Below are 22,790 nucleotides of genomic sequence, written 5' to 3' on the forward strand. Positions count from 1 at the left end.
TATTTCATTTTATTTTTGGCTGCATTGGGCCTTCGTTGCTGCGCGCGGGCTTTCTTTAGTTGTGGTGAGCGGGGGCTACTCTTCATTGCAGCGTGCAGGCTTCTCATTGTGGTGGCTTCTCTTGTTGCGGAGCACGGGCTCTAGGCATACGGGCTTCAGCAGTTGTGGCACACGGGCTCTAGAGCGCAGGCTCAGTAGTTGTGGCACACGGACTTAGCTGCTCCGCGGCATGTGGGATCTTCCTGGACCAGGGATCGAACCCATGTTCCCTGCATTGGCAGGCAGACTCTTAACAACTGTGCCACCAGGGAAGTCCCTCCATAAACTCTTTTACTATTTATCAGTCTTCCCCAGATGCCTTTTTTCTTTCTTACTCTGTTTGGGTTACTCTCTTTTCTCCTATATCTTTCACATATACTACCAGCTCCTACTCTGCCCTTTTCACATCTTCACTTTTCCTTCACTGATTTTGCTGCTTTTGTTCATATCACTTCCTCATTACCTGATCTTGGATACTTTTTTTTTTTTTTTAAATTTATTTATTTATTTATTTATTTATTTTTGGCTGTGTTGGGTCTTCGTTTCTGTGTGAGGGCTTTCTTTGGTTGTGGCAAGCGGGGGCCACTCTTCATCGCGGTCGCGGGCCTCTCACTGTCGCGGCCTCTCTTGTTGTGGAGCAGAGGCTCCAGACGCGCAGGCTCAGTAGTTGTGGCTCACGGGCCCAGCTGCTCCGCGGCATGTGGGATCTTCCCAGACCAGGGCTCGAACCTGTGTCCCCTGCATTGGCAGGCGGATTCTCAACCACTGCGCCACCAGGGAAGCCCGATCTTGGATACTTTTCATTTTAGTAGTGCAGGTTCTTTTAATATCCTTAGATTACACTTTGAGAGTAAGAATATGTGGGAAAGTTCCAAACAATTTCATTTATGAATTAAAAATTATTTGACATAAGGCATCTAAAATTTTATCTAGATCCATAATTCCATAGATTGTTAATTACATTGCAGGTTTTACAATGACCAAGAAAAAAAACTATCAAAGCTATACTTAAAAAATATAAAGATAATATAATCTTTCCTATGTCTAAAATTAACCACGCAAAATAATAATGAACTTCTTTTTGAGAAAAGAATTGTGAAATTTTTTATCAAAAGGCCTTATTTTTCTTCTCCTGAAGACTTCCTTAAGAAAGACTAATATTAATATATTGAACAATCTCATTAGTATATATTTAAAAGGAAAAAGTAAACAGACATAGATAAATATGCTTGAACATATATAGAAGATTTCTGAGGCAACACATTTAAAAAGAGCCAATGGTTACTTCTGTTAACAAAGAAATAGGATTGAGGAAAGCATACAGGGTGACTTTTTTTCCTTTTTCCTTTGTTCCCTTCTATATTGTTTGAATTTTACCATGAGCGTGTATTATTATAATACAAAGCTTAAAAACTTTTCAAAACCCTTCTGTTATAAAAAAAAAAGTTTCTTTAAACTAACCTCCAAAGCTCTCTTGTAGTCACCCAGATGAAAAGCACAATATCCAATCCACAAATTAGTGTCCTCTTCTTGTTCCCCAACATGACGTTTGAACTTTACGTTAAAATTTCATGAAAAAAAAAATCATGAATACTTTGAATAGTACACTCCCTGTTAAACACTGCTATGTTAAGTTATTAATGAACAATAGGAAAAACACTGCTATGTTAAGTTATTAATGAACAATAGGAAATCACAAATTATAGAAGCAAGATAATCTCAGTTTAATTAAACTGATACCTACAGAACTCAGCACAATTACCTTTACCTCAAATATTTCACAGCTGTTTTTCTGTGTTTACTGACACCCTACTCCAGAAAGTATTTAAGAGTTATCCTCATAACAATTCTGGATGATATATAAGGAACATAAGAATTATGTGAAATATTTAATGCCAAATAACTGAAAGTTTGTGAAATTAAGCGATGGACTCAAGGCCACACACAGCCAGTAGGTGTGGTGGCAGGGACCACCGTAGCCCATGGACTCCAAAGCCCATGTTTTCACCCCTCCATGCTCTACCCCGCATTCATCTTCACACTTCAAACCTGTCCCGTGAGCACACCTGTATATTTATTCATAGGTTATAACCTTTCACTGAGGACAAGCCAGTAAATCATTCTATTACCCTTGAACAGGCTTACCAGGGCCTGCAAGAATTAAAGATGTTTAGAAGACCACCTAATCATTTATGTCCATTGTGAAAAAATACTCATGAATTCATCAGCCAATGAAAGAAAAGTCCTGTTTTGGAGGAAAGGAGTGAGACCTTGAAGGAGGAGTCTGAACGACCATGGCAAGGTGAGATTTTTTTTTTTCACTCTATATAGTGGTAAGTCAAAAACATGGGTAAAAAAGTAAAAATTAAACAGATCATCGTTAATCTGTGGTGACCTAAATAGGAAGGAAATCTAAAAAAGAGTGGATAAACATATACGTATAACTGATTCACTTTGCTATACAGCAGAAACTAACACAACACTGTAAAGCAACTGTACTCCAATAAAAATTAATTAAAAATTAAATTAAAAATTAAAAAAAAACAGATCACTGTTACAAAACCTCAGGTGCCTCGACCATTACAAGATGAAGACATCTGTCGATACTTTCTTGTCTGAATAAGAACTTACTCCTGTAGCTAACTCCATAATATTAGAAATTCTCCTCTCACCAAATACTGTGAATTTGAGTACAGTGCCTTGAGTCTGAAGAAATTCTTATTTGAGGTCTCCCTGAATTTGCCCCAGGAATTCCCTGGAGCCACAGGAGAGCTCACGAGACTTCCTCATCCTAAACCGCGGCAGTTCCCATTCCCGTCCATCATGGCACTTTGGCTACCTAAGAATGAAAGCGTAGCGCAAAATCTCCCTGACAACTTACAGGCAGCATGGGATTACACAATAAGGAAAGTGTGGTCACTGCCTCAAAGAAAAGAGAGAAGAGAAAAAGAGACTGACAAAAATTACACATGTATCTACCACTCAGTCCACTGATTTACAGAGCTAGATGGTCCTTCCAAGTCAACTCCCCCACTTTAAAGATGAGAAAGCTGATGCCAGAAAAGTTAAACAATGTGCTCAATACCAGAGCACTAGCAAGAAACACAGGACTATACGTGAAAGACTGAGAAAGATATATAAAGCTAATTAAAACACTTATTGTTGATAGAGTAATATGGCTGTTGTAGTGCTTTAGAGAAATGATTATGGAACAACACAACCAGGCTTGCTGTCAAAACTCTTCATCTCTTCATTCTTTGGTGTACCCCTTCATTCTTCTATAACATATGCTTCCCAGAAAGCCGTTTCCCAAAGTGCAGCATCTTTGGAACATCTACATCAGAAGCACTTAGGCTACTTGCCCAAAATACGGGTTCCTGGGAACCACTGTAGGCTGATTCTGTAAAGAATCAGAATCCCTAGGGCAGGAGTCCAGGAATGTACATTTTAATAAGTACCCTAATTCTGATGCATATTAAAAGTTGAGAACTACTGCCACAGAGATTTGAAATATCTTCTGAAGATACAGTATTTTTAGACAAAAAGCATGAAACATGGTAGAATTATTTAAATTTGATCAGAATGTTATAACATATAATAGGAATAAACCATAAATTGGTCAGGGGGTGGAATGAACAATATGTGAACTGACACTGTATTAAATGTCCCTCTACATTTTTAGGCTGGATTCATCATCAGTGGGACTAGATATAATTAAAAGTGTCCCTCGAGAAATAAGTCTATCATTTTAGTTCACCTTTAATCAGGTTTATAGTTAACTTGGTATCTGGAATCTGTGCCTGACAAGATTTACAGAAAGTCCCAGAATGCACCCACCTGTTCCAACAGCATAGCAACCAGCATTCACCCATGCATTCCTCTATATTCTGGTTATTCACCTCCTAAGAAGCAACCTTCTTTGGACATTACCTCCAACAGGGTAATAGCTCCAGTGAAATCTCTTTGTGAAAGTAGCTCCTCTAGTTTTGGAATCTTCCTACCTTTCTTCTTTCTTTTGTCAGTATGCGGTAGGTCCCTGCCTACAGCAGGTTTGGCCCTTGAAAGCATCTGTGAAAGAAACAACAAAGACAGCTGTATGATCCCATTCCGATGGTCAATATTAAACTGAGAGTGACGGCTCCAGGATTTATAAGTCAAATCCTTAACAACGAACCCCAGGTAAGCATACTCAAATTCTTTCTGTAACCTGTTATTTTACTAAAAGGGCCATCACCCTGTGTTTGAGCTAACGAAACTGCTACTCCCTTGTTCTTTATCTCCCCCAGTTAGAGTGAGGTAAGAGATGCTTTCGCGCAGCTGCTGTCATCTCAGCCTTCCCTTGGTCCTCTTTCCATCCCACGCGCAGCTCAGGAGCGGGGAAATGGAGAAGCAGGAGGGAAGAAAGCAACCATGTATTTACAACTGCATCCCTGTCCCCCGTGGGAACACGGGGAGGGCACAGACATCATCCTCTGCTGACAATCGTCGACTTAACCCAGAAGTATGTCTGGAACCTCTAATCTCCAGTCCCAGGACCTACTCAAAGTTCTCCCTCACTGTTCAAAGCCACTAACCATCTTGGCGTCAGTCCTATGAATCCCCTCTGCAGACGAACAGCAGAAGGCCGGGCCTCAGCGCGCCTCGGCATCCACAAAGCTCGCTCGGTCTCCACGGCAACCCCGCCGGGGGACTGGTCCGTGCCCGAATAGCGCTCGCCGGAGAACCGGTGCCCTCCACGTCTTGGTTCCCCTAGGCTTTCACCGCTGCAGGAGTGAAAGTTTCTCCGGAGGAGAGCGTTGTTCTCTGTGCTGATAGCGAGAGTTTGACTCTATCTCTGTGAGTTTACTTTAGGAAAAAGCGAATTAGAATGGCATTGTTTTTCAAATACAAGTTTCCCGGGAAAGTAATTTTCAAGGACCACTTCCGATTTGGACGGCGTTGGGCTCCTGAGCAACACGGGGCGCTGACTGGCACGTGATCGCCGTCTCCTGTGCCGTGCCGGAAAGCTTAGAAAAAAATTTCTGCCAAACCGAGGAAGCCGGTGCTTGGAGGCGGGAGTTCACCAGAATACGGTTTCTTATTTCCATAGATAAAGCTACCCTTGTGATGTGACGTTATATTGTGATTCCTGCTCATAGAATTTAGAATAGAACCTCTGATTTGTTAGAAATAGGGAAACCCAAGATGGAGTCACAGTGGCCAGTGTGGCACCCATCTTGATTGTTTCTAAAGATCTGATGTAAGATTTGGAATATGTAAATTAAGATAACTGGAGTGTGAAGTCAAATAAGTAAATTGATTTTTTTATTTTTTATTTTTTGGTGGTGGGAGTTGGCTGTGTCACAGGGCTGGTGGGATCTTAGTTACCCAACCAGGGATCAAATTCGGGCCCTCGTCAGTGAAAGCCTGGAGTTCTAACGGCTGGACCACCAGGGTCCAGTAATTGTTTTTAAAGGTGTGCGGAAAGACTTAAAGAAAGATGCATAGCATGAGTTGTGCGTTTAAGTTTTATTCGGGATCTTTCTGAGGACTAAAGCCCGGGAGACAGCCACTCAGTAAACTGTGGCAACTACTCGGTAGGGGTAGGGGAGAAGCCAGTTTATACATGATTTTTGGCCAGGGAATACCTGAAGTCAAGCATATATCTTGGTAAGATTACTACTAATCATAAAGAACAGATGTCCCCAGTTAATCTTTTCAGCTTTTCTATGTATGGGAACATGCAAGAATCTAGGGTCATTAAAATTCTTCCTGAGATATACATCTAACTATCTGTGGGACCTGCGTTATTTGTGTGCGTCCAAAGCACAGATGCCTCATTCTGTTTTCGCCTTGAATTCCCCTAAGAGTCCTACTGTCAGTCAGCAACTGCGGTGGGTTACAACTGAACTCTTGTGGAAATGGGTGGTGAGCAATGCTCTTTGTCTTAGTGATCCTAATTTTTCGGGGTCCACACCTGTATGTTGACTTTAAAAAATGCACAACCTAAAGTTGACAGTTATATTTTATTTGGGGAACCTTACTAAGGACTATAGCCCGGGAATTAGCTTCTCAGATCGCTCTGAAGAACTGTTCCAAAGAGGTAAGTGAGGAGCCAGGATATATAGGAGTTTTTGCTGGGGAAAAAAAAAAAAAAAAATGTAGTCAAACTTCAAAAGATTACTGCTAATTACGAAAAACAGACATCTCAAGTAAAAGGTTTTAATGCTTTTCTATGGGAAGATGCAAGTGTCTGGGCTCATTGAAATTATTCCTTTGATGTGCATCTTAACTATCTAGGGCCAGTATCCTCTTTTTCTGCACCCTGAATTCCCCTCAGGATGCACTCTCAGGGCAGCTGCAGTGACTGTTGGCTTGATGGCAGACAGCATTTTTTGTTTACTGAAATGGCAGGCAACATTTTTTTGTCCACAGGTAAGGCTCCTTGCTGCTGGGGTTGTAACTGTTGCACCCTAGGGATTGTACCTCACAAAAGACAGGGTCTGAGTGCGGTTGCTGAAGAAGGGTCTCGACGGACTGCATGCGCTACGCTCGCTGGAGACTGTCCGTGTCAGAAGCTGCCGGAGTAGAAGGTGATTGCTGAGAAAAGCCAGCGACACACTGGTTGCCGCTGCCTACGTCTAGAACCCGTGCCTGCCATTTGCATTGAGGATGCCTCCCTTCCCCTGTCTCTCTTCAGAGTGGTTCCTTAAACCCTTTAATTTCTTTACTATTGGGTGTGACTAATTTGAGTGTCTTGAGTGCAATAAGCCAAGTGATTTGAGCCTCTTATACAATTGGCTCATGACATGTTTTACAACTTCTCAATCCCACCATTCTTCCCTGGCCTTGTTGCTTTGGCTTGTGGCCAACACCTACACACAGTAAGGAACTATAATATGTGCTGGGTGGACGACTTAGTTTATCTATCTTAATCCTGAACCTAGTTAACACAGATGCAAGGATAGTCTAAAATCACCGAATCATGGAATATTAGAGCTGGAAGGGACCTTTAAAGGACATCTAGTCCAACCCTCAGAATTAACAGACTAAGGAACTAACATCTGGAGAAGTGAAGTAATTCTCCCAAGTGTATAGATAGTTGTGTTATAGTCGAATTACATTACATACCCCCTGAATAACTAGCCCTGTAGAGACTCAGGTGTACCATAAGCTCATAGAAGGCAGGTATGACTTCTTAGATTCTTTTTCATCCTCCTTGCACTCTAGCTCCTTTCCCCGCCCCTCACCCTCACCCCCAATCACTTGGAGAGTAAATGAGTGACTGCATATCTTCATTGCCTGATATATACACTTTTGTATACATACAAACATGGATAAAGACACATACCACAGGCACATGCATAGTTTCCCCTCCATCCCCCACCCTCTGGGAACCACTAACCCATCTTCTCTCCGTATGGATTTGCCTATTCTGAATATTTCATGTAAATGAAACCATACAAAGAGAGGTCCACATACCGTATGTCTAAATACTGAAAAATTTAAAATCAGCCTAGCAAACTGTTAAAATGTTGTATCCTCTTGCCTTGACAAATACACCATCACGAAGAGGGTCACGTTCCAATTTAGAATTCTCCGACTTCTTGGAATTCTGTTGGGGGAGGTGGCAGTGTGGAGGGAGCTACCCTCAGTGTTCACTCAGCCCACGCGCTTCTCTTCTCAGCCCATCTCTTCTCTTCTCTTCTCCTCTCCATCCTGCACCCTGATGGGCTCTGCATGTGCGTGGCCACCCAGCCCCCAAGTGCCAGGGTAGTCACCCGCTCTCCTGTGAGCAGTCACCCCCAGTAGCCCTAAAGGGAGGACACGCGCTGGGAAGAGACGGGCTCAGGTATGGAAACAGGCTTGGGGTGGTATGGGCAGGGAATTCCGAGTCCTAGGCACCATAGTGTGGTGTGGAGGGCTTCAGGAACCCCTCAGCTCCATTGCCTCTTCACATCTGGTGCAGGGTGCAGTCAGGGCACAGAGCCCAGGGCAGGGACCCCTCTCGCCAAGGTCTAAGGGCATTGTTGCTTATTATGCTGTAAACAACCTTGTTGATCTTGCTAAATCCATTGAAATGATCTCCGATTTCCAGTAGTTTGTGATATTGCTGTAAACCTCTAAATCCCTGTAGAAGCTGTTTGAACTGTAGCTGTAATTATGAAGGGCAGAATATGGCATTGAGTGTACTTGAGAAGAAGCTAAAATTCCCAGCTATAGCTCTAAGAATCTAATGTGTTATGAAACATGTAATAACATAGACACACAAAAGCTGGTTGCATGGGTAAGAGACAAAGTTGGAATTTGCAACTTTATTGCAGTTGCAATAGAACAGCAGTTTCTGAAGAATTGTAAAAATGACCCAGGTTGTGATGATGGTTGTATGCCTATGTAAATTTACTGAAAAACATTGAATTGTATACTTAAAACAGCTGAATTTTATGATATGTGAATTGCATCTTGCTAAATCTGTGTTTTTTGGGGGGGTTGTTTTTTAAGGTGGTCCCCATCTGAGCTTGGAGTGATGTTCTGGAGTCCCCGTTGCTCCAATTTAGCCCTGGTGCACAGTGATACTGACTGCCGGTCCTTGGAAACCACCTGTCAATCACCAGGGCCATGACTTGCTAAGGGAATATGAAAGACTGTAAGAAGTTTTGGCATTTCTTGTTCGGGTGGCTTTTCCTTAAGGAAAAGTCTCATGAAAAGAAGAATCCTCAACATTTCTGCTGTAGAACCACAGCAACTCTATTCATTAGCTGTCTTGAGTGCTATTAGGTTTTTTTTTTTCTTTTGTTCACTAGTTTCACAAAGATTCTACCTTACCATCAAAAAGAATGTTTTAAAAACCAAATTTTATCCCACTCCCTCGCAGTGAGTTATGGGCTCATGGGGAAAGGATCCCCCACTTTTGACTGCTCTAAGAAAGAGCAAGAAATACTCTGGGATTACGCATTTGAAAAAATACTCCTGGAACTTCCCTGGTGGTCCAGTGGGTAAGACTCTGCACTCCCAATGCAGGGGGCCCGGGTTCGATCCCTGGTCGGGGAGCTAGATCCTGCATGCATGCCTCAACTAAGAGTTCGCATGCCGCAACTAAGACCCAGTGCAGCCAAAATAAATAGATATTTAAAAAAACACTCAAAGAAATACCTTTTTCAATCATTTTAAAATAACATTTTTTCTCATTACAAAAGTACTACATATTCACCCTGGAAAGTTTGGAAGATGCTGAGAATTAAAATGAAAATGTAAATTATCTATAAATTTATAACCACCTATTAACACCTGTTAACATTTTGCCTTTTAAAAAGTGATTTAACCAGTACTAAAGGATAATGTAATCATAGCTGAACTACTAATAAATTGGAGAACTATGTAATAAGAAATCTATAGGTGATAATTGTTGAAGCTAGGTGATGGGTACGTGAGTGCTCATTATACCATTCTATTTTTATATAGAAATTTTCCATAATCCAAAAATAAAAAAGAGGTATCTATTTGAAAACTCCCAAATTTTTCTGTATGGCCAAATTTTTAACTGAAATGAATTCAAAACATAGGAGTCAATATTTATTTCAATATAAAAGGTAACTTGCATTTATCCTAGTTAAAACTAAGTCTATGTGAGGATACTGAGCAAACGAATTTTCAACTTCTGATTGCTAATGTAATTGTTTATTTGGTGAAAAGATAATTGGAAAATCAGAAAGCAATATAGACATCATAACATGTACACAGGAAAAATACCAGGTGTTGTAATCCCATGATCCCTAAGAGAAGAAACTCCCTGTGTCATCCAGCTGCTGAGGTGTGGATCCTCGGAAGGTCCGTTTTAGTTCATCCCCTAGTGCTGAAGGCAGCTGCTAGCAAGAGCTGAAGGTGACATAGAGTTGTGTGCTTTGAAGTCAGCAAGACCTGAATTTGAATCCTGCCTCCCCTCCTCCTACTGGTGTGAGCGGGTTACTTAACTTCTCTGAGGTGAAATAGAGGTACTGTAGATAGAGATACTAAAACCCACCTCACTGATTTGTTTAAGATTCACCTGAGATCATTTATTTTTTATTTTTTTTTTAAAATTTTTTATTTATTTATTTATTTATTTATTTATGGCTGTGTTGGGTCTTCGCTTCTGTGCGAGGGCTTTCTCCAGTTGTGGCAAGTGGGGGCCACTCTTCATCGCGGTGCGCGGGCCTCTCACTATCGCGGCCTCTCTTGTTGCGGATGGAGCACAGGCTCCAGATGCGCAGGCTCAGCAATTGTGGCTCACGGGCTTAGTCGCTCCGTGGCATGTGGGATCTTCCCAGACCAGGGCTCGAACCCGTGTCCCCTGCATTGGCAGGCAGATTCTCAACCACTGCGCCACCAGGGAAGCCCCTGAGATCATTTATAAGTGAAAGGTGGTATAACGTAATGGTTAAGCCTGTAGCTTCAGGAGATAGACTGCCTGGGTTCAGTTCTTGGCTCTAGTACTTGCTTTAGCTGTGTGACCTGGGCAAATCACTTAACCTCTCTGGGCTTCAGTTTTCTCACCTGTAAATGGAAGATGATAATAATAGTTCTTACCTCCTACGTCCATTGGTTGTGAAAGTTAAACAAATTATACACAGAAAGCATTTAGAACAGTGCTGGGCACATGGTCAATGCTATTACATGTGCTTCCGTCTTCATATTATTTTTTTATTGAGATATAATTTACATGCCATAAAATTCACTACTTTAAAGTGTACAATTTAATGGGGTTTTTGTATGTTCACGAGAATGTGCGTCACCATTATCTAATTTTAGAACGTTTTCGTTACCTCCAAAAGAAACGTGTACCTGTTAGCAGTCACTCCCTATTCACTCTTTTCCTGGGCTCCTGACAACCATCAGTCTATTTTCTGTCTCTGTGGATTTGCCTATTCTGGACATTTCATATAAATGGAATCATACAGTATATGACCCTTTGTCTTTGCCTTCTTGCACTTATCATAACGTTTTCCAGGCTCATTCACATTATAGGATATACTAGTAGTTCATTCCTTCTGATGGCTGAATAATGTTCCATGGTATGAATGCCACATTTGCTTAAGTTTTCATATTATTTAAAGCACTTAACACATAGTAAATGCTTAGGGCCTGGTGGTCTTGTCAGCATCCCACCCAGTGCCAGAGGGTTCAGGGCACAGCCCCAGTCCTGTTCTATCCCAAGGGGAATAGTACTCAAGGAAGAAGCCCAGGCCATGAAAGGCCACGCTGACGCAGCCTGCTGTGGGCCTCTCTGCCTGCCGTGCCCAGCCATGTCCTGAGCTTCCATAAAGTGGCCTCAGAAATCAGGAGTTCCCTGTTGTCTCTCCCAGTCACACACAACCTGATAACCTGTTGTAATTCCCACTCCCTCTCATCTGCTCGCTTCACTTAATCTGTTCTTTTATTCCTCCTCTGGACCTGATTACCTCCCTGGTTTCCTTACACAGTCCACATTACTTCATGTTTTGGACCTTTGTTACTTTGTGTATTTGGGGATGTTGTATTAATTATCCATTGCTGCATAACAATTTACCCCCAAGCTTAATAGCTTAAAGCAATCAATATTCTTATCTCCCATGGTTACTGAGTAGCTCCCATACTGCTGAGTAGCTTAGGTGGGTGGCTCTGGCTCAGAGTCTCTCCCGAGGTTCAAGTCGAGCTGTCAGCTGTGGGGATCTAGTCATTGGACCTCTTGGCTGGAGCTGAAGGATCCCATTCCAAGGGGCTCATCCACGTGCCTGGCAAGGCAGTGCTAGTTGTGGACAGGAGGCGTTTGTTCCCTGTCATACGGGCCTTTCCATAGGGCCTCTTGAGGGTCCACACAACGTATCAGCTGGTTTCCCTACAGTGAGTGACAAAAGAGTGAACAAGGAGGTCACAATGTTTTTTATGACCTAGCTTCGAAACTCACGCCGTCATTGCTGTCATATCCCACTGATTACAGAGATCAGTCATATGCATTGTGGGAGGGGACTATACAAGGGTGTAAATATCAGGAGGTGGGACTTGCTGGCTGCCACATCAAGCCATTGTCTGCATGCCTGTGGCCTGTGCCTTCAGACGAGTGTTATCGAAAGGCCTGCAGCCTGAAGTTCCTCACTTTAACACCACCAAAGCAAAGTCTAAATTCATCCTCAAAGAGGGAAATGACCCTTCTCACTCTGAAGTCAACCCCTCCACCTGTATACTCCAGCTCCATCCCGTCCCAGTTCTCTTCCTCCCAGGGAGCCTTGCTGCTGCCAAGTTCAACGTAGGAAAACCCCGCCTGCCTGCTCCCCATCTCTGCCCTCCCCTGTCTGGCTGACTAATGCCCCCTCTGACTCCCATATCTCCTGGAGAGCATCTGTTTGCCATGGACTTTGGACATTCCATCTGACTCAACCCTCCAAGGTTTATGTACTTTAAGTTTCTATGACTTGGCATGGCTAACTCGTCACTGCCTTGTGTATGTTTTCTTCCCTCCCTGATTGCTGGTTCAACTGATTCACATAGCCTGATATCACGCTAACGTGTCCAAGCAACTGCAGCTTTGCACTCTCCCCAGATATATTTCTTTGAAATTTTCAGATATGCCCAGATCTTCCAGTAAAACAACAGCAATAAATAAGCAAACAAATAAACAAAAAATCTCTCTAGCTATCCAAGTATTTCCTCTCCTCTCTTCTCCTTTCCTTGTCAATCCTGTAAAATGAGTGCTGTATTTTGATTTCCAACCTGACCATTCTGAGAAATCTCTATCGAGTAAGCTGGAATATAAGATTGTACACAGAATTTATTGACAAAGGAGTACTCTCTCAGGATACAGGATTTAGGGGGTACAAGGAAACTGTATGAACAAGTAGCCCAGATCCCCATGTCACTCATTACACTTGCACCAGCACCCCTCCACCAGCTTATACCTATGGCCGTATGAAGGGGGGGTCCCATGTAACCAGTAAAGGAAGAAGAAAAAGACCAAGCTGGGAGTATGGATGAGTCCCCTCAGTATGTGGGCACAAGCTGAAAATGGAAGGCAGCTACATTACAGTCATACTCAGGGGAGGCCTTGAAAAACGGTGGTGAAGGAAAATCTCCCCAATGGGAGGAGCTTTGAGGTGTGCACCAGGTCATCTGCGTTGTGTGGAAGGAGAATGGCCCAAGGTTAGAATAAATGTGGACTCATGGACAGTGGTGTGTGGCCTGGCTGGTGGGTGGAGGACCTGAAAGAAAAAGATTGTAAAATCAGAGACAAGAAGAGCTGGAATAGAGGCACCTGGATGAACTTGTAGGAGTGGACGCAAAGTGGGAAGTTGTTTGTATAATATGTTAAGCCCACTAGTAAATATCCATTACAAAAGATGTACCAACTAGACAAAGTAATTTGGCCAGTTAATGTAGCCAGCCTTTGTCAGAGCCGCTGTCCCACCCCTGCTACGTGATGGGTACCGAACAAAGAGCCTACAGTGGCAAAAGAGATGGAGGCGATACAAAAACCTACAGCGTGGACTGTCATTTACCAAAACAAATATAGCTACTGCCACCTCTAAATGTCCAATGTGCCAGCCATTAAGACCAAGGCTAAGCACTATTCCTTAAGGAGACCAATAGGATACTTGGTGACCAGTTGTGACATTGTGACATCTTTTTTTCCTGGAAGGGCCAGAGGTTTACTGTCTCAGGAATAGACACTGATTCCAGGTATGGGGTTGCCTTTCCTGCAGGCAGAACCTCAGTAGCACCACTCTCTGGAGGCTTGAAGATTGCCTGATCCACAGACATGGGATCCCACATAACACAGTATCTGACCAGAAGATTCTTTCCGTTACAGGAAATAGAGGAATGGGCCCATGAACATGGGATGTACGGGTCATATCACACAGTATAATCCCAAAGCTGCTGGATAGATAAGATATTGGAATGGTCAGTTAGAGGTGCAGCTGAAGCTCCAGCATAGAGGCAATATACTGCAGTGATTACATTTCCTCCAGGACATCGTAGTATACTCCTTCAGTCAGATAACGTAGTATGGTGCTGTGTCCCCCGTAGAAAGAATACGTGTGTCTTCCACAGTGGGTGGAAGCATGAGTGGCCTCAGTTAGCATCATTCCAATGACCCATTGGGGAGGAAGACATTTTCCTCTACCTTTCCAGGTTCTTCTGGCTGGTCAAAGAATTAAATTGACATAAGACAGATTAACAGAAGGAAATCAAAGTTGAATAACATGTATACATGGGAGAGACCCAGGAAAACTGAGTAAGTCCCCCAAAGAGCTGAAACCCTCACCTTAAATACCATCTTCAGCTAAAGACAAAAGAGGATGTTGGGGGTGGTGGTTTGGGACTTCAAAGTGGAAGAAGGCCGTTCACACGGCCTTCTTCCCCTTTGAAGATGGAAAAGCAAATGTTTGGTAAATAAATGTTTGCTGGGTCACGCAGACATAATGGGACACAGAATGGACTCTGACCTCTAGGCCCTGTTTAGTGTTTCCCCTCCCACCCCAGCCCATATTCTTGGCAGGTATCTCTGGTGATAGCTCTATTTGGGAACAGACCCTCTAGCTAAAATTTTTTTAGGCAGTTGTGGGAAAGTCAGAGTTTCTTCCTGAGTCTTTTGGGCCTTGATTATTTTCAGCTGGAAATAATCCACATGCTAAAGTGATATCTTGGGGCGGCAAGTTTTGCTCTCCCACAGATCCACTGAGCTTCCCTGTCCCCACAAGTCCGGGCTCTGCAAAATTAGAGGTCTTGGTCCCCAAAAGGGGCACATTCTTGCCTGGGGATACAGCAAAGATCCCATTGGATTACACGTTATGGCTGCCACCAGGCTCTTTGCCCTCCTCATGGTGAGAGACCAGCAGTAAGACAAGGGATCACTGTCTTATCAGAGGTAATTGACCTGGTCAGCAGGAGGTAGGGCAGGTTAGAGGGGGCAGGGAGGAATATGTGTGTACTCCAGTGACCTATTTGTGTGTCAACTGGTACTCTTTTGCCCAACTGTGACTGTGAATGGACAAGACAAGAGCAGCAATGGTGGTCTGAGAAGGTGCCCGGACCTCTTAGGAATGAGGGTTTGGGGTACCCACCCAGGTGATCGACTGAGACCACCTTAGGGTGAGGGGAATTAGAAATGGATAGTGGTGCCATGATCAAAAAGTCTACAAACAATAAATGCTGGAGAGTGTGTGGAGAAAAGGGAACCCTCCTGCACGTTGGTGGGAATGTAAATTGGTGTAGCCACTATGGAAAACAGTATGGAGTTTCCTTAGAAAACTAAAAATAGAGCTACCATATGATCCAGCAATCACGCTCCTGGGTATATACCTGGAAAAGATGAAAGTTCTAATTTGAAAAGATACGTGCACCCCAATATTCTTAGCAGCACTATTTACAATAGCCAAGACATGGAAGCAACCTAAGTGTCCATCAGCAAATGGATAAAGAAGATGTAGTATATACAATAGAATATTAGCCATAAAAGAGAATGAAATAATGCCATTTGTAGCAACATGGATGGACCTAGACGTTATCATACTAAGTAAAATAAGTCAGAGAAAGACAAATACTATATGATATCACTTATATGTGGAATCTAAAAAATAGTACAAATGAACTTTTTTACAAAACAGAAATAGACTCACAGACACAGAAAATAAACTTATGGTTACCGAAGGGGAAGGGAAGGGAGGGATAAATCGGGAGTATGTGAGATTAACAGATGCACACTACTATATATAAAATAGATAAGCAACAAGGATTTACTGCATAGCACAGGGAACTATATTCAATACCTTGTAATAAACAACAATGGAGAAGAATCCAAAAAATATATAGATATATACATATGTATAACTGAATCACTTTTCTGTACACCTGAAATTAATACAATATTGTAAATCAAATATACTTCAATAAAAAAAGAAAAAAGAAAAAGAAATGGATGGTGATGGAGGGAAATGATGAGGACCAGTTGTGGTCCTACAACCAGGTGCAGTGACAGAAGCTGTAGTTCATTCCGTTAACTTCCCTCTCCTAAGTTATTTTTCAGGAAGAGCGGCCCATCAGAGTGCTGAAAAAGCTGTTTCCCGAGTACAGATGGAGAAGCAACAGATCCACGTGGCACAAAAGGTGGACTAGAGCGGACACAGGGCGTCACTGAGATTTCCCTTCAAGGCAGGGCTTGCTTCCCAGCTGCAAGGAGTGTGCTTAGCTGAGCGCCTCCAGCTTCAGCTCCTTCAGGATTCACCTCAGTGACTGAGCTGAAGTCACGCACTGCTCCAGCGGCCCCTGCCAATGACCATCCAAGGCAGTGGTACAAGGGCCTAGGCTTTTCTGCCCGAGGCTAGTCTCCTGCTCCCGTTGGGCCGGCAGAGACTTTGTGAGGTCTGCATCGTGGTCTGACAGCCCTCACAGACCAATCCTGCTTTTTCCCTTGACTTTCTCTGGTGTTACACTCCAGGAGATCTTCTGTACTCTCAACTCCATGTCAGTGTCTGCTTCCTGGAGAACCCAACCTGTGACAACACGAATTTCCTAAATCTCTGCTTTTTTTTCCTCTCCACAACCCCTTAAACTGTTTCTCAGGGCCTCAGATTGAGGGGAATTTTATATCTCTAATCCCAACCACTCTAGCCAAGCTGTACTCTTCTCCAACCTCCTTTATACCCCATTGCAGCACTTAACCACGGATTCCCGTATGTTTTAATGTTTTTTCATGTCTTCCCAAACATAAGCTCCTTGAGTGCAGGGACTATTTCTTAAACTTCTGTATGTTCAGAGTGACTAACTAAAGTAAGGGCCACACAGAAGATACTGTGGTGAATTCAATTGATTTGATATTGAAAGCCCAGTCCCTGGGAACCTGTCAGACCACAAATCAGGCCAAGTGGATTAAAGGAAACTATAAAGTAATAGCTAGAGGGAACCTAGCTTTCTCTGGTTTTCATACCAAAGTACTGTATTCCTAAGAGACGGATCATCAACCATGAATTATCAATCTGAGAATGCACATTAATCATTTTGAAGAGTTTCTAGTTTGACAACTGAATTCTATCATTTAAAAAAAGGTTTATTACTTATCCGATCAATGACCCATTTCACCTGGGAGTGTTGGGAGGAAAACCTTTTGCCTCTTGCAATTTGAGTCCAGTGATTAGGTCCTGCAAATTAACTGACAATAGACAGATTAAAAAGAGAAAAGACCAGATTTATTTAGCATTGGAAGGGGGGGAGTTTCCAATAATGGAAACCTCCTGGAATAGCCTGAAGTAACTTTATATATCTCAATTTAACAAAAGGGGGGTTTTTAGGACTTCAGTGGGAGAGTATGGAAGGTTCTACTGGGCTTTTTGATGCTAATTGCAATGGACCTTGTGTCTCCAGGGCAACTGAATTAGCAGGAAACTCCCTTGGAAGGGGTTTAAAGGTAGCTGTGTTTTCAGGAGGCTTTGCTTTAGTCAGATTAAGAGAAACTCAGATAAAATTTCTTTCTGTATCTTCTGTAGTTCAAACGTTCTCACTTTATACCAACTCTGGGGGTCCAAGTGCGTCCCCACTGGGGGAAAAGGTCTTGTCCAAATATCCAGAGAGAGGAACCTATCTGAAGCCTTGGGATATGTCTAAGCCTGCCTGCCCGACTGTGACTGATTGCTATCAGGGATTAAGCGGTGTCTGGGGCACCTCTGTTAGCGACTGTAGACAGGCAAGAATGTGTCAAGAAGTGGTTCTTCAAAGAGCTCATAAGAAGGCAAAAAAGAGGGAGAGCAATAATCGTTGTCCTTTGAGAAGGAAGGGTGGTGTGAGAGAAAGTTCACATTGGTCCTGGCCAGGCGGACCACGACCTGGGGGCCAGATTTGGGGAACCTCAGGTTCCCAGGCTCCAGCTTGTAGGCTGTGTTTACTCAAATTACTTCCTCAAGTAGAGTGAGGATAGCAATATCTAACTCATTGGAGTTGTAAAGATTCACTAATACCGGAGGCAGGGCGACGGGCTCGGAGCAAGCGCTCACTTGGGTCTGTTCTTTCCGGGAATGGGTGGGGGTAGAGAACCTAGGACTCCTCAAGAGAGCTCCCAAGACTCGCGTCATTCGTCACTCCGGCTGGTTTATAAAAACCCCACCAGAGCTCCGAGATCAGTTTTAGTTTCTCTTCTTTCCGAAGAAGCCTCTCGGTGCCCAGCTGGGGAACCTGACCCTCGAAGAGCCGTCCGGTGGTCGCCGCGGTCGCCTGCAGATTAGCCCGCGCTTGTTCGCCCTCTTTCCACTAGGTTACCGTCGCGATTGACTTTAAATCTGACACAGGGACCGCGTCGGTGAGATTTGGCCTCTCGACCCAAGCTTACTGGGAAACCGAAACCGCTGGGCTCGGCTAGCGGCGGCGGAGAGCGCACGCTCCCCCGCCCGGGGCGCGCCCAGCCCGCGCGCCGCCCGCGCCCGCCCCCGGGACTCTAAGTTTCGATTCTCCCCGGAGCAGAGTCCCGCGCCGCGGCCAGGCCAGCGCAGCGCGCCATGGCGGACCCGGGGGTATGCTGCTTCATCACCAAAATCCTGTGCGCCCACGGGGGCCGCATGGCCCTGGAAGCGCTGCTCGACGAGATGCAGCTCTCCGAGGCGCAGCTCTGCGAGGTGCTGGAAGAGGCCGGGCCCGACCGCTTCGTGGTGTTGGAGACGGGCGGCAAGGACGGGGTCATCCGGTCCGTGGTGGCCACCACTCGAGCCCGGGTCTGCCGTCGCAAGTACTGCAGCAAACCCTGCGGAAACCTGCACCTCTGCAAGCTCAACCTGCTGGGCCGGTGCCACTATTCGCAGTCGGAGCGGTGAGTGCCCTGGGAGGGAGGGGCGTCTCCCCGGGTCCCGGTCTGGGAGGACTGTCGCGGCTGCTGCTCCGCGAGGGGTGCGCCCTCGCGGGGACCTCGCACCCGATGCCTCTTCCTCCAGCTGCTCCCTCCTCTGCTTCCCTTCTTGCTGGGCCCGTGCTTCTGCTCTCGAAGGTTCCCTTCCCTCCAGCGCCTTCAGACCTTCCTTTGAATATGGCTAGCGCGCTACCGCCCCGGTGAAGACTACGATCAACTCCCCACCTCCATAAGGATAAAGTACTTTTGGGCAAGCCAGGGCCTAGACAATTTGGAGGCAGGTTTGGGAACGAAAGAAAATGCCTCCATTCTCTGGAATCTTGAGTCGTTCCCTCTCTGCTACCTTACCGCCTAGGTGTTGTGCGGTCTTCCCAGCCCCCCAGACGGCTCGACCCCGGGGTCTGTCTCCATCGCGGCGAGCTGCGGGTCTCTGCTTGGCCTTCCTTTCCAAGCGCCTCCTTTCCCCTCATTATCACTTTTCTGATATCTGATTCTAGCCCGCACCACCAAGACCAGAATGGTTCTATTCAAGGTTACCAATGATGGGTCCTCTTCCAGAGTTCCTTTCCCGTGGGCCCCGCGGTGGCCTGCACCGTTGACCGCCTACCCTTGGGACCACTTTGAAACAGTGTGCCATATCTCCTAGGCAGCTGCTTCTGTGTTCCCACTTGTTCCTTTTCTGTTTCCTGAATATAGGTGTGCCCCAAGGTTTCAGTTAAGCCTTTTGATGTACCTGTGTTCCAGGTCTCTCCCTGAGAGCCCTCACTTCCTTGGGTTTAGTCGTCACATCTACAAAGATGGCTTCCTTGTGTACATCCGCTGCCCCGGCCTTCCCACTGAATGATTTTCTCTGACCATAGTCTTTCTCCCCATCTTTCCTATCCGTATGTACTTCTGCTAAATTGTTTTTCTTGATGTAGTACTTGTCACACTTCCTCCATCCTTAAAAACTTTAAGTGGTGTCTTAGTGTCCAAAATGGTGGTCATCAAACTTTTCAGCATGTGCTTATTAGTGAAAAACTTTAGATTACTCACTCGCACTACTTGTATGATAAAACATACAAAAGACAGATGTTTTAAATGGATGTGGTAGATGAGATAAGTTTTTTAAAAAATTTGTTTAGAGCAAAACTAAAATTTTAAAAATATGCTCCATTGTTATTAAAAAGAAATATTTATTATGTCGTGAGGCAACAATTTGAAAGTCTATTTCTGAGTTTCAGAAAGTTATGTGTATGGAAGGAGTCATCTAAGTCGGCAGATGAAATCAGGAAGGAGGAAAAGAGCGTAGAGAATAGAAAAAAGGAAGGAACATTCTAGCACTCTACCGAATAACAATGGAGATGGAAGGCTTTGTTATCTTTTCTGTTGTGAAAAATTCTTCACCAGTTGGTGTTGGCTATTAGTTTTAAATGCATAGGCTTCTTATCTTTTAATTTTTTACTATGAATATTTTCAACATACACTAAAGTAAAGAAAAGAGAATGATGAACCCTATGTGCTCATCGGTTCAACAGTTTTCAAAGTACAGTAAGGCCAGTCTTGGTTCATTTATTCTCCCCTCCCCATCCCTGTCCCCAACTCAAACGTGTTATTTTAAACCAAATGCCAGAGATTATTTGCTTTGTAAATACTTTAGTATCTCCAAAGATTAAAGACTCTATTTTATTAGTATAACCACAGTACAGTGATCACTTTTTTTTACGATTATATTTTCTTTTTATAAATTTATTTATTCATTTATTTATTTTTGGCTGCGTTGGGTCTTTGTTGCTGCGCACGGGCTTTCTCTCGTTGCGGCGAGTGGGAGCTACTCTTTGTTGCGGTGCGTGGGCTTCTCATTGTGGTGGCGTCTCTAGTTGCGGAGCACCGGTTCTAGGCGCGTGGGCTTCAGTAGTTGCGGCACGAGGGCTCAGTAGTTGTGGCTCACAGGCTCTAGAGCACAGGCTCAGTAGTTGGGGCGTACAGGCTTAGTTGCTCTGCGGCATGTGGGATCTTCCCAGACCAGGGCTCGAACCAGTGTCCCCTGCATTGGCAGGCAGATTCTTAACCGTTGCGCCACCAGGGAAGTCCCTACGGTTATAATTTTAATATCATATAATATCCAGTTAGTGTTCAAATTTCTCTGATTGCCCTATACTTGGACTTTCATTTTCAGGGAAAAAAACCTACACAGTCATATTTCATAATTGTTTCAATATGTTATATATTTAATATATTTAGAAACTGTTTTAATTTGTTACATGCAGTAGGTTTAGAAACTTTAGTTTTTTGTTTTATTATTGTTGTTATTATTTTGTTGTTGTTGTTTGCAACTCAAAATCATTTTAAGCTCGTAAGTTGGGTAGTTAACCTGCACTTTTTTATATTTTTTTTTTTTTTTTTAAAGAAATTCCCGTTCTTTTATTTATTTATTTATTTATTTATGACTGTGTTGAGTCTTCGTTTCTGTGCGAGGACTTTCTCTAGTTGCGGCAAGCGGGGACCACTCTTCATCGCGGTGCGCAGGCCTCTCACCATCGCGGCCTCTCTTGTTGCGGAGCACAGGCTCCAGACGCGCAGGCTCAGTAGTTGTGGCTCACGGGCCCAGCTGCTCCGCGGCACGTGGGATCTTCCCAGACCAGGGTTCGAACCCGCGTCCCCTGCATTGGCAGGCAGACTCTCAACCACTGCGCCACCAGGGAAGCCCACTTTTTTATATTTTAGAAGAGGAATAATATGTTCTATATGAATACTATGGTCTGTAGGAATAATTTGGTCTATGCAAGTTTGGGTGGATTCTCTGGAGAATTCATTAAAGTCTTTTTTTTTTTTTAGTTGAGTGATAAATTCTTATTTCTTAAATGTATGGGTCCAGTCTTATTTTTAAAATCTTTTTATATCACTTTTGAGTTTGGGAATTACAAATTTTTAATCCATTAATGTATATTGTGTCCTCATAATAAGGACCCTTGGGAGGATTCTTTTTCTTTTGCCTAAAAGCCTAGAAAATATATTTTTTTCCCAAGTATGTTTTAAAATATTTTCCCTTTCTTAGCAACTTATAAATCCTCATCTTCTAATACTTGACACGTGGGAGTCTAAGGGCTTTCTTTGTGGATTATAGGTTGGTGGGCGCTGTTGACCAGTTGATACCCATGCTGAGGTTACCATTCAGTTTAGTAACTGTTCTCTGTCTGCATGAGGATAGCTTGCCTTTTGCTGGACTTCTACATTTTTCTCTGTAGTACTATTATTTATAGGTGGAATTTCTCCTATCAGTTCTGCTGTTCTGGTCTTTTCTCTTATGTTGCTTTTATTTTTAAAATTTTTTAAATTTTTGGCTGTGTTGGGTCTTCGTTGCTGTGTGCGGGCTTTCTCTAGTTGCAGCGAGCGGGGGCTACTCTTCATTGCGGTGTGTGGGCTTCTCATTGCTGGGGCTTCTTGTTGTGGATCTCAGGCTCTAGGCGTGCGGTCTTCAGTAGTTGTGGCTCGCGGGCTCTAGAGTGCAGGCTCAGTAGTTGTGGCACACGGGCTTGGTTGCTCCCTGACATGTGGGATCTTCCCGGACCAGGGCTCGAACCCGTGTCCCCTGCATTGGCAGGCGGATTCTTAACCACTGTGCCACCAGGGAAGTCTCTCTGATGTTGCTTTTAACTATACATTTTAGTTGACAACAGGGCTTGCTTCACTATTGGATAATTAGTTTTGGTCCATCATTTTCAGTATTTCTGTTTGCTTTGCTGAAACATACGCCCACACATGGAGTTCTAATCCCAGTTCTGGCACAAATAATAACTACCATTTGTTGAACAAATAACTGTCTACCAAGTACTATGATAAGCACTTTAGAGATGGTATCCAAGTTCATCTCTATTATGATTCCTGAGGTAGGTGTTGTAAGTCTCATCTTTTTTTTTTTTAATATTTATTTATTTAATTTATTTATTTGGCT

General features: G+C 43.8%; 2 protein-coding genes and 1 long non-coding RNA gene across 10 annotated transcripts in view; 2 read left to right on the forward strand and 1 right to left on the reverse strand.

Moving 5' to 3' along the window:
* TTC26 (tetratricopeptide repeat domain 26) overlaps nucleotides 1-4,731 on the reverse strand; it is a 37,650-nt gene extending 32,919 nt beyond the window's left edge. Inside the window, exons 1-3 of one of the 5 annotated variants that reach the window (XM_036864471.1) lie at nucleotides 4,614-4,731; nucleotides 3,970-4,107; nucleotides 1,501-1,593 (exon numbers count right to left, since the gene is read on the reverse strand). In XM_036864471.1, coding sequence (XP_036720366.1) covers nucleotides 1,501-1,593; nucleotides 3,970-4,107; nucleotides 4,614-4,616 — 234 coding nt within the window. In that variant the 5' untranslated portion in view covers nucleotides 4,617-4,731. Of the gene's footprint in view, nucleotides 1-1,500; nucleotides 1,594-3,876; nucleotides 4,108-4,613 lie in introns of those variants that run through there. The other 4 variants (XM_036864477.1, XM_036864474.1, XM_036864472.1 and 1 more) reach the window with 4 other exon arrangements.
* Nucleotides 4,732-5,013: 282 nt separating this feature from the next.
* Nucleotides 5,014-9,063, forward strand: LOC118900438. 4 transcript variants are annotated; one of them, XR_005021145.1, is made up of 4 exons: nucleotides 5,014-5,494; nucleotides 6,359-6,611; nucleotides 7,706-7,870; nucleotides 8,521-9,063. It is a non-coding gene; the product is annotated as an uncharacterized LOC118900438 (long non-coding RNA). The 4 variants fall into 4 exon arrangements; XR_005021146.1 differs by having other exon boundaries at nucleotides 6,454-6,611; XR_005021147.1 differs by having other exon boundaries at nucleotides 5,014-5,278; nucleotides 6,319-6,611.
* Nucleotides 9,064-18,077: 9,014 nt separating this feature from the next.
* The window catches only part of ZC3HAV1 (zinc finger CCCH-type containing, antiviral 1), a 61,446-nt gene continuing 56,733 nt past the window's right edge, over nucleotides 18,078-22,790 (forward strand). Inside the window, exon 1 of the mRNA XM_036863610.1 lies at nucleotides 18,078-18,820. Coding sequence (XP_036719505.1) covers nucleotides 18,513-18,820 — 308 coding nt within the window. The 5' untranslated portion in view covers nucleotides 18,078-18,512. The remainder of the gene's footprint in view (nucleotides 18,821-22,790) is intronic.

Source organism: Balaenoptera musculus, chromosome 9 (genome assembly GCF_009873245.2).
Source record: "Balaenoptera musculus isolate JJ_BM4_2016_0621 chromosome 9, mBalMus1.pri.v3, whole genome shotgun sequence".
NCBI classification, from domain to species: Eukaryota; Metazoa; Chordata; class Mammalia; order Artiodactyla; family Balaenopteridae; genus Balaenoptera; species Balaenoptera musculus.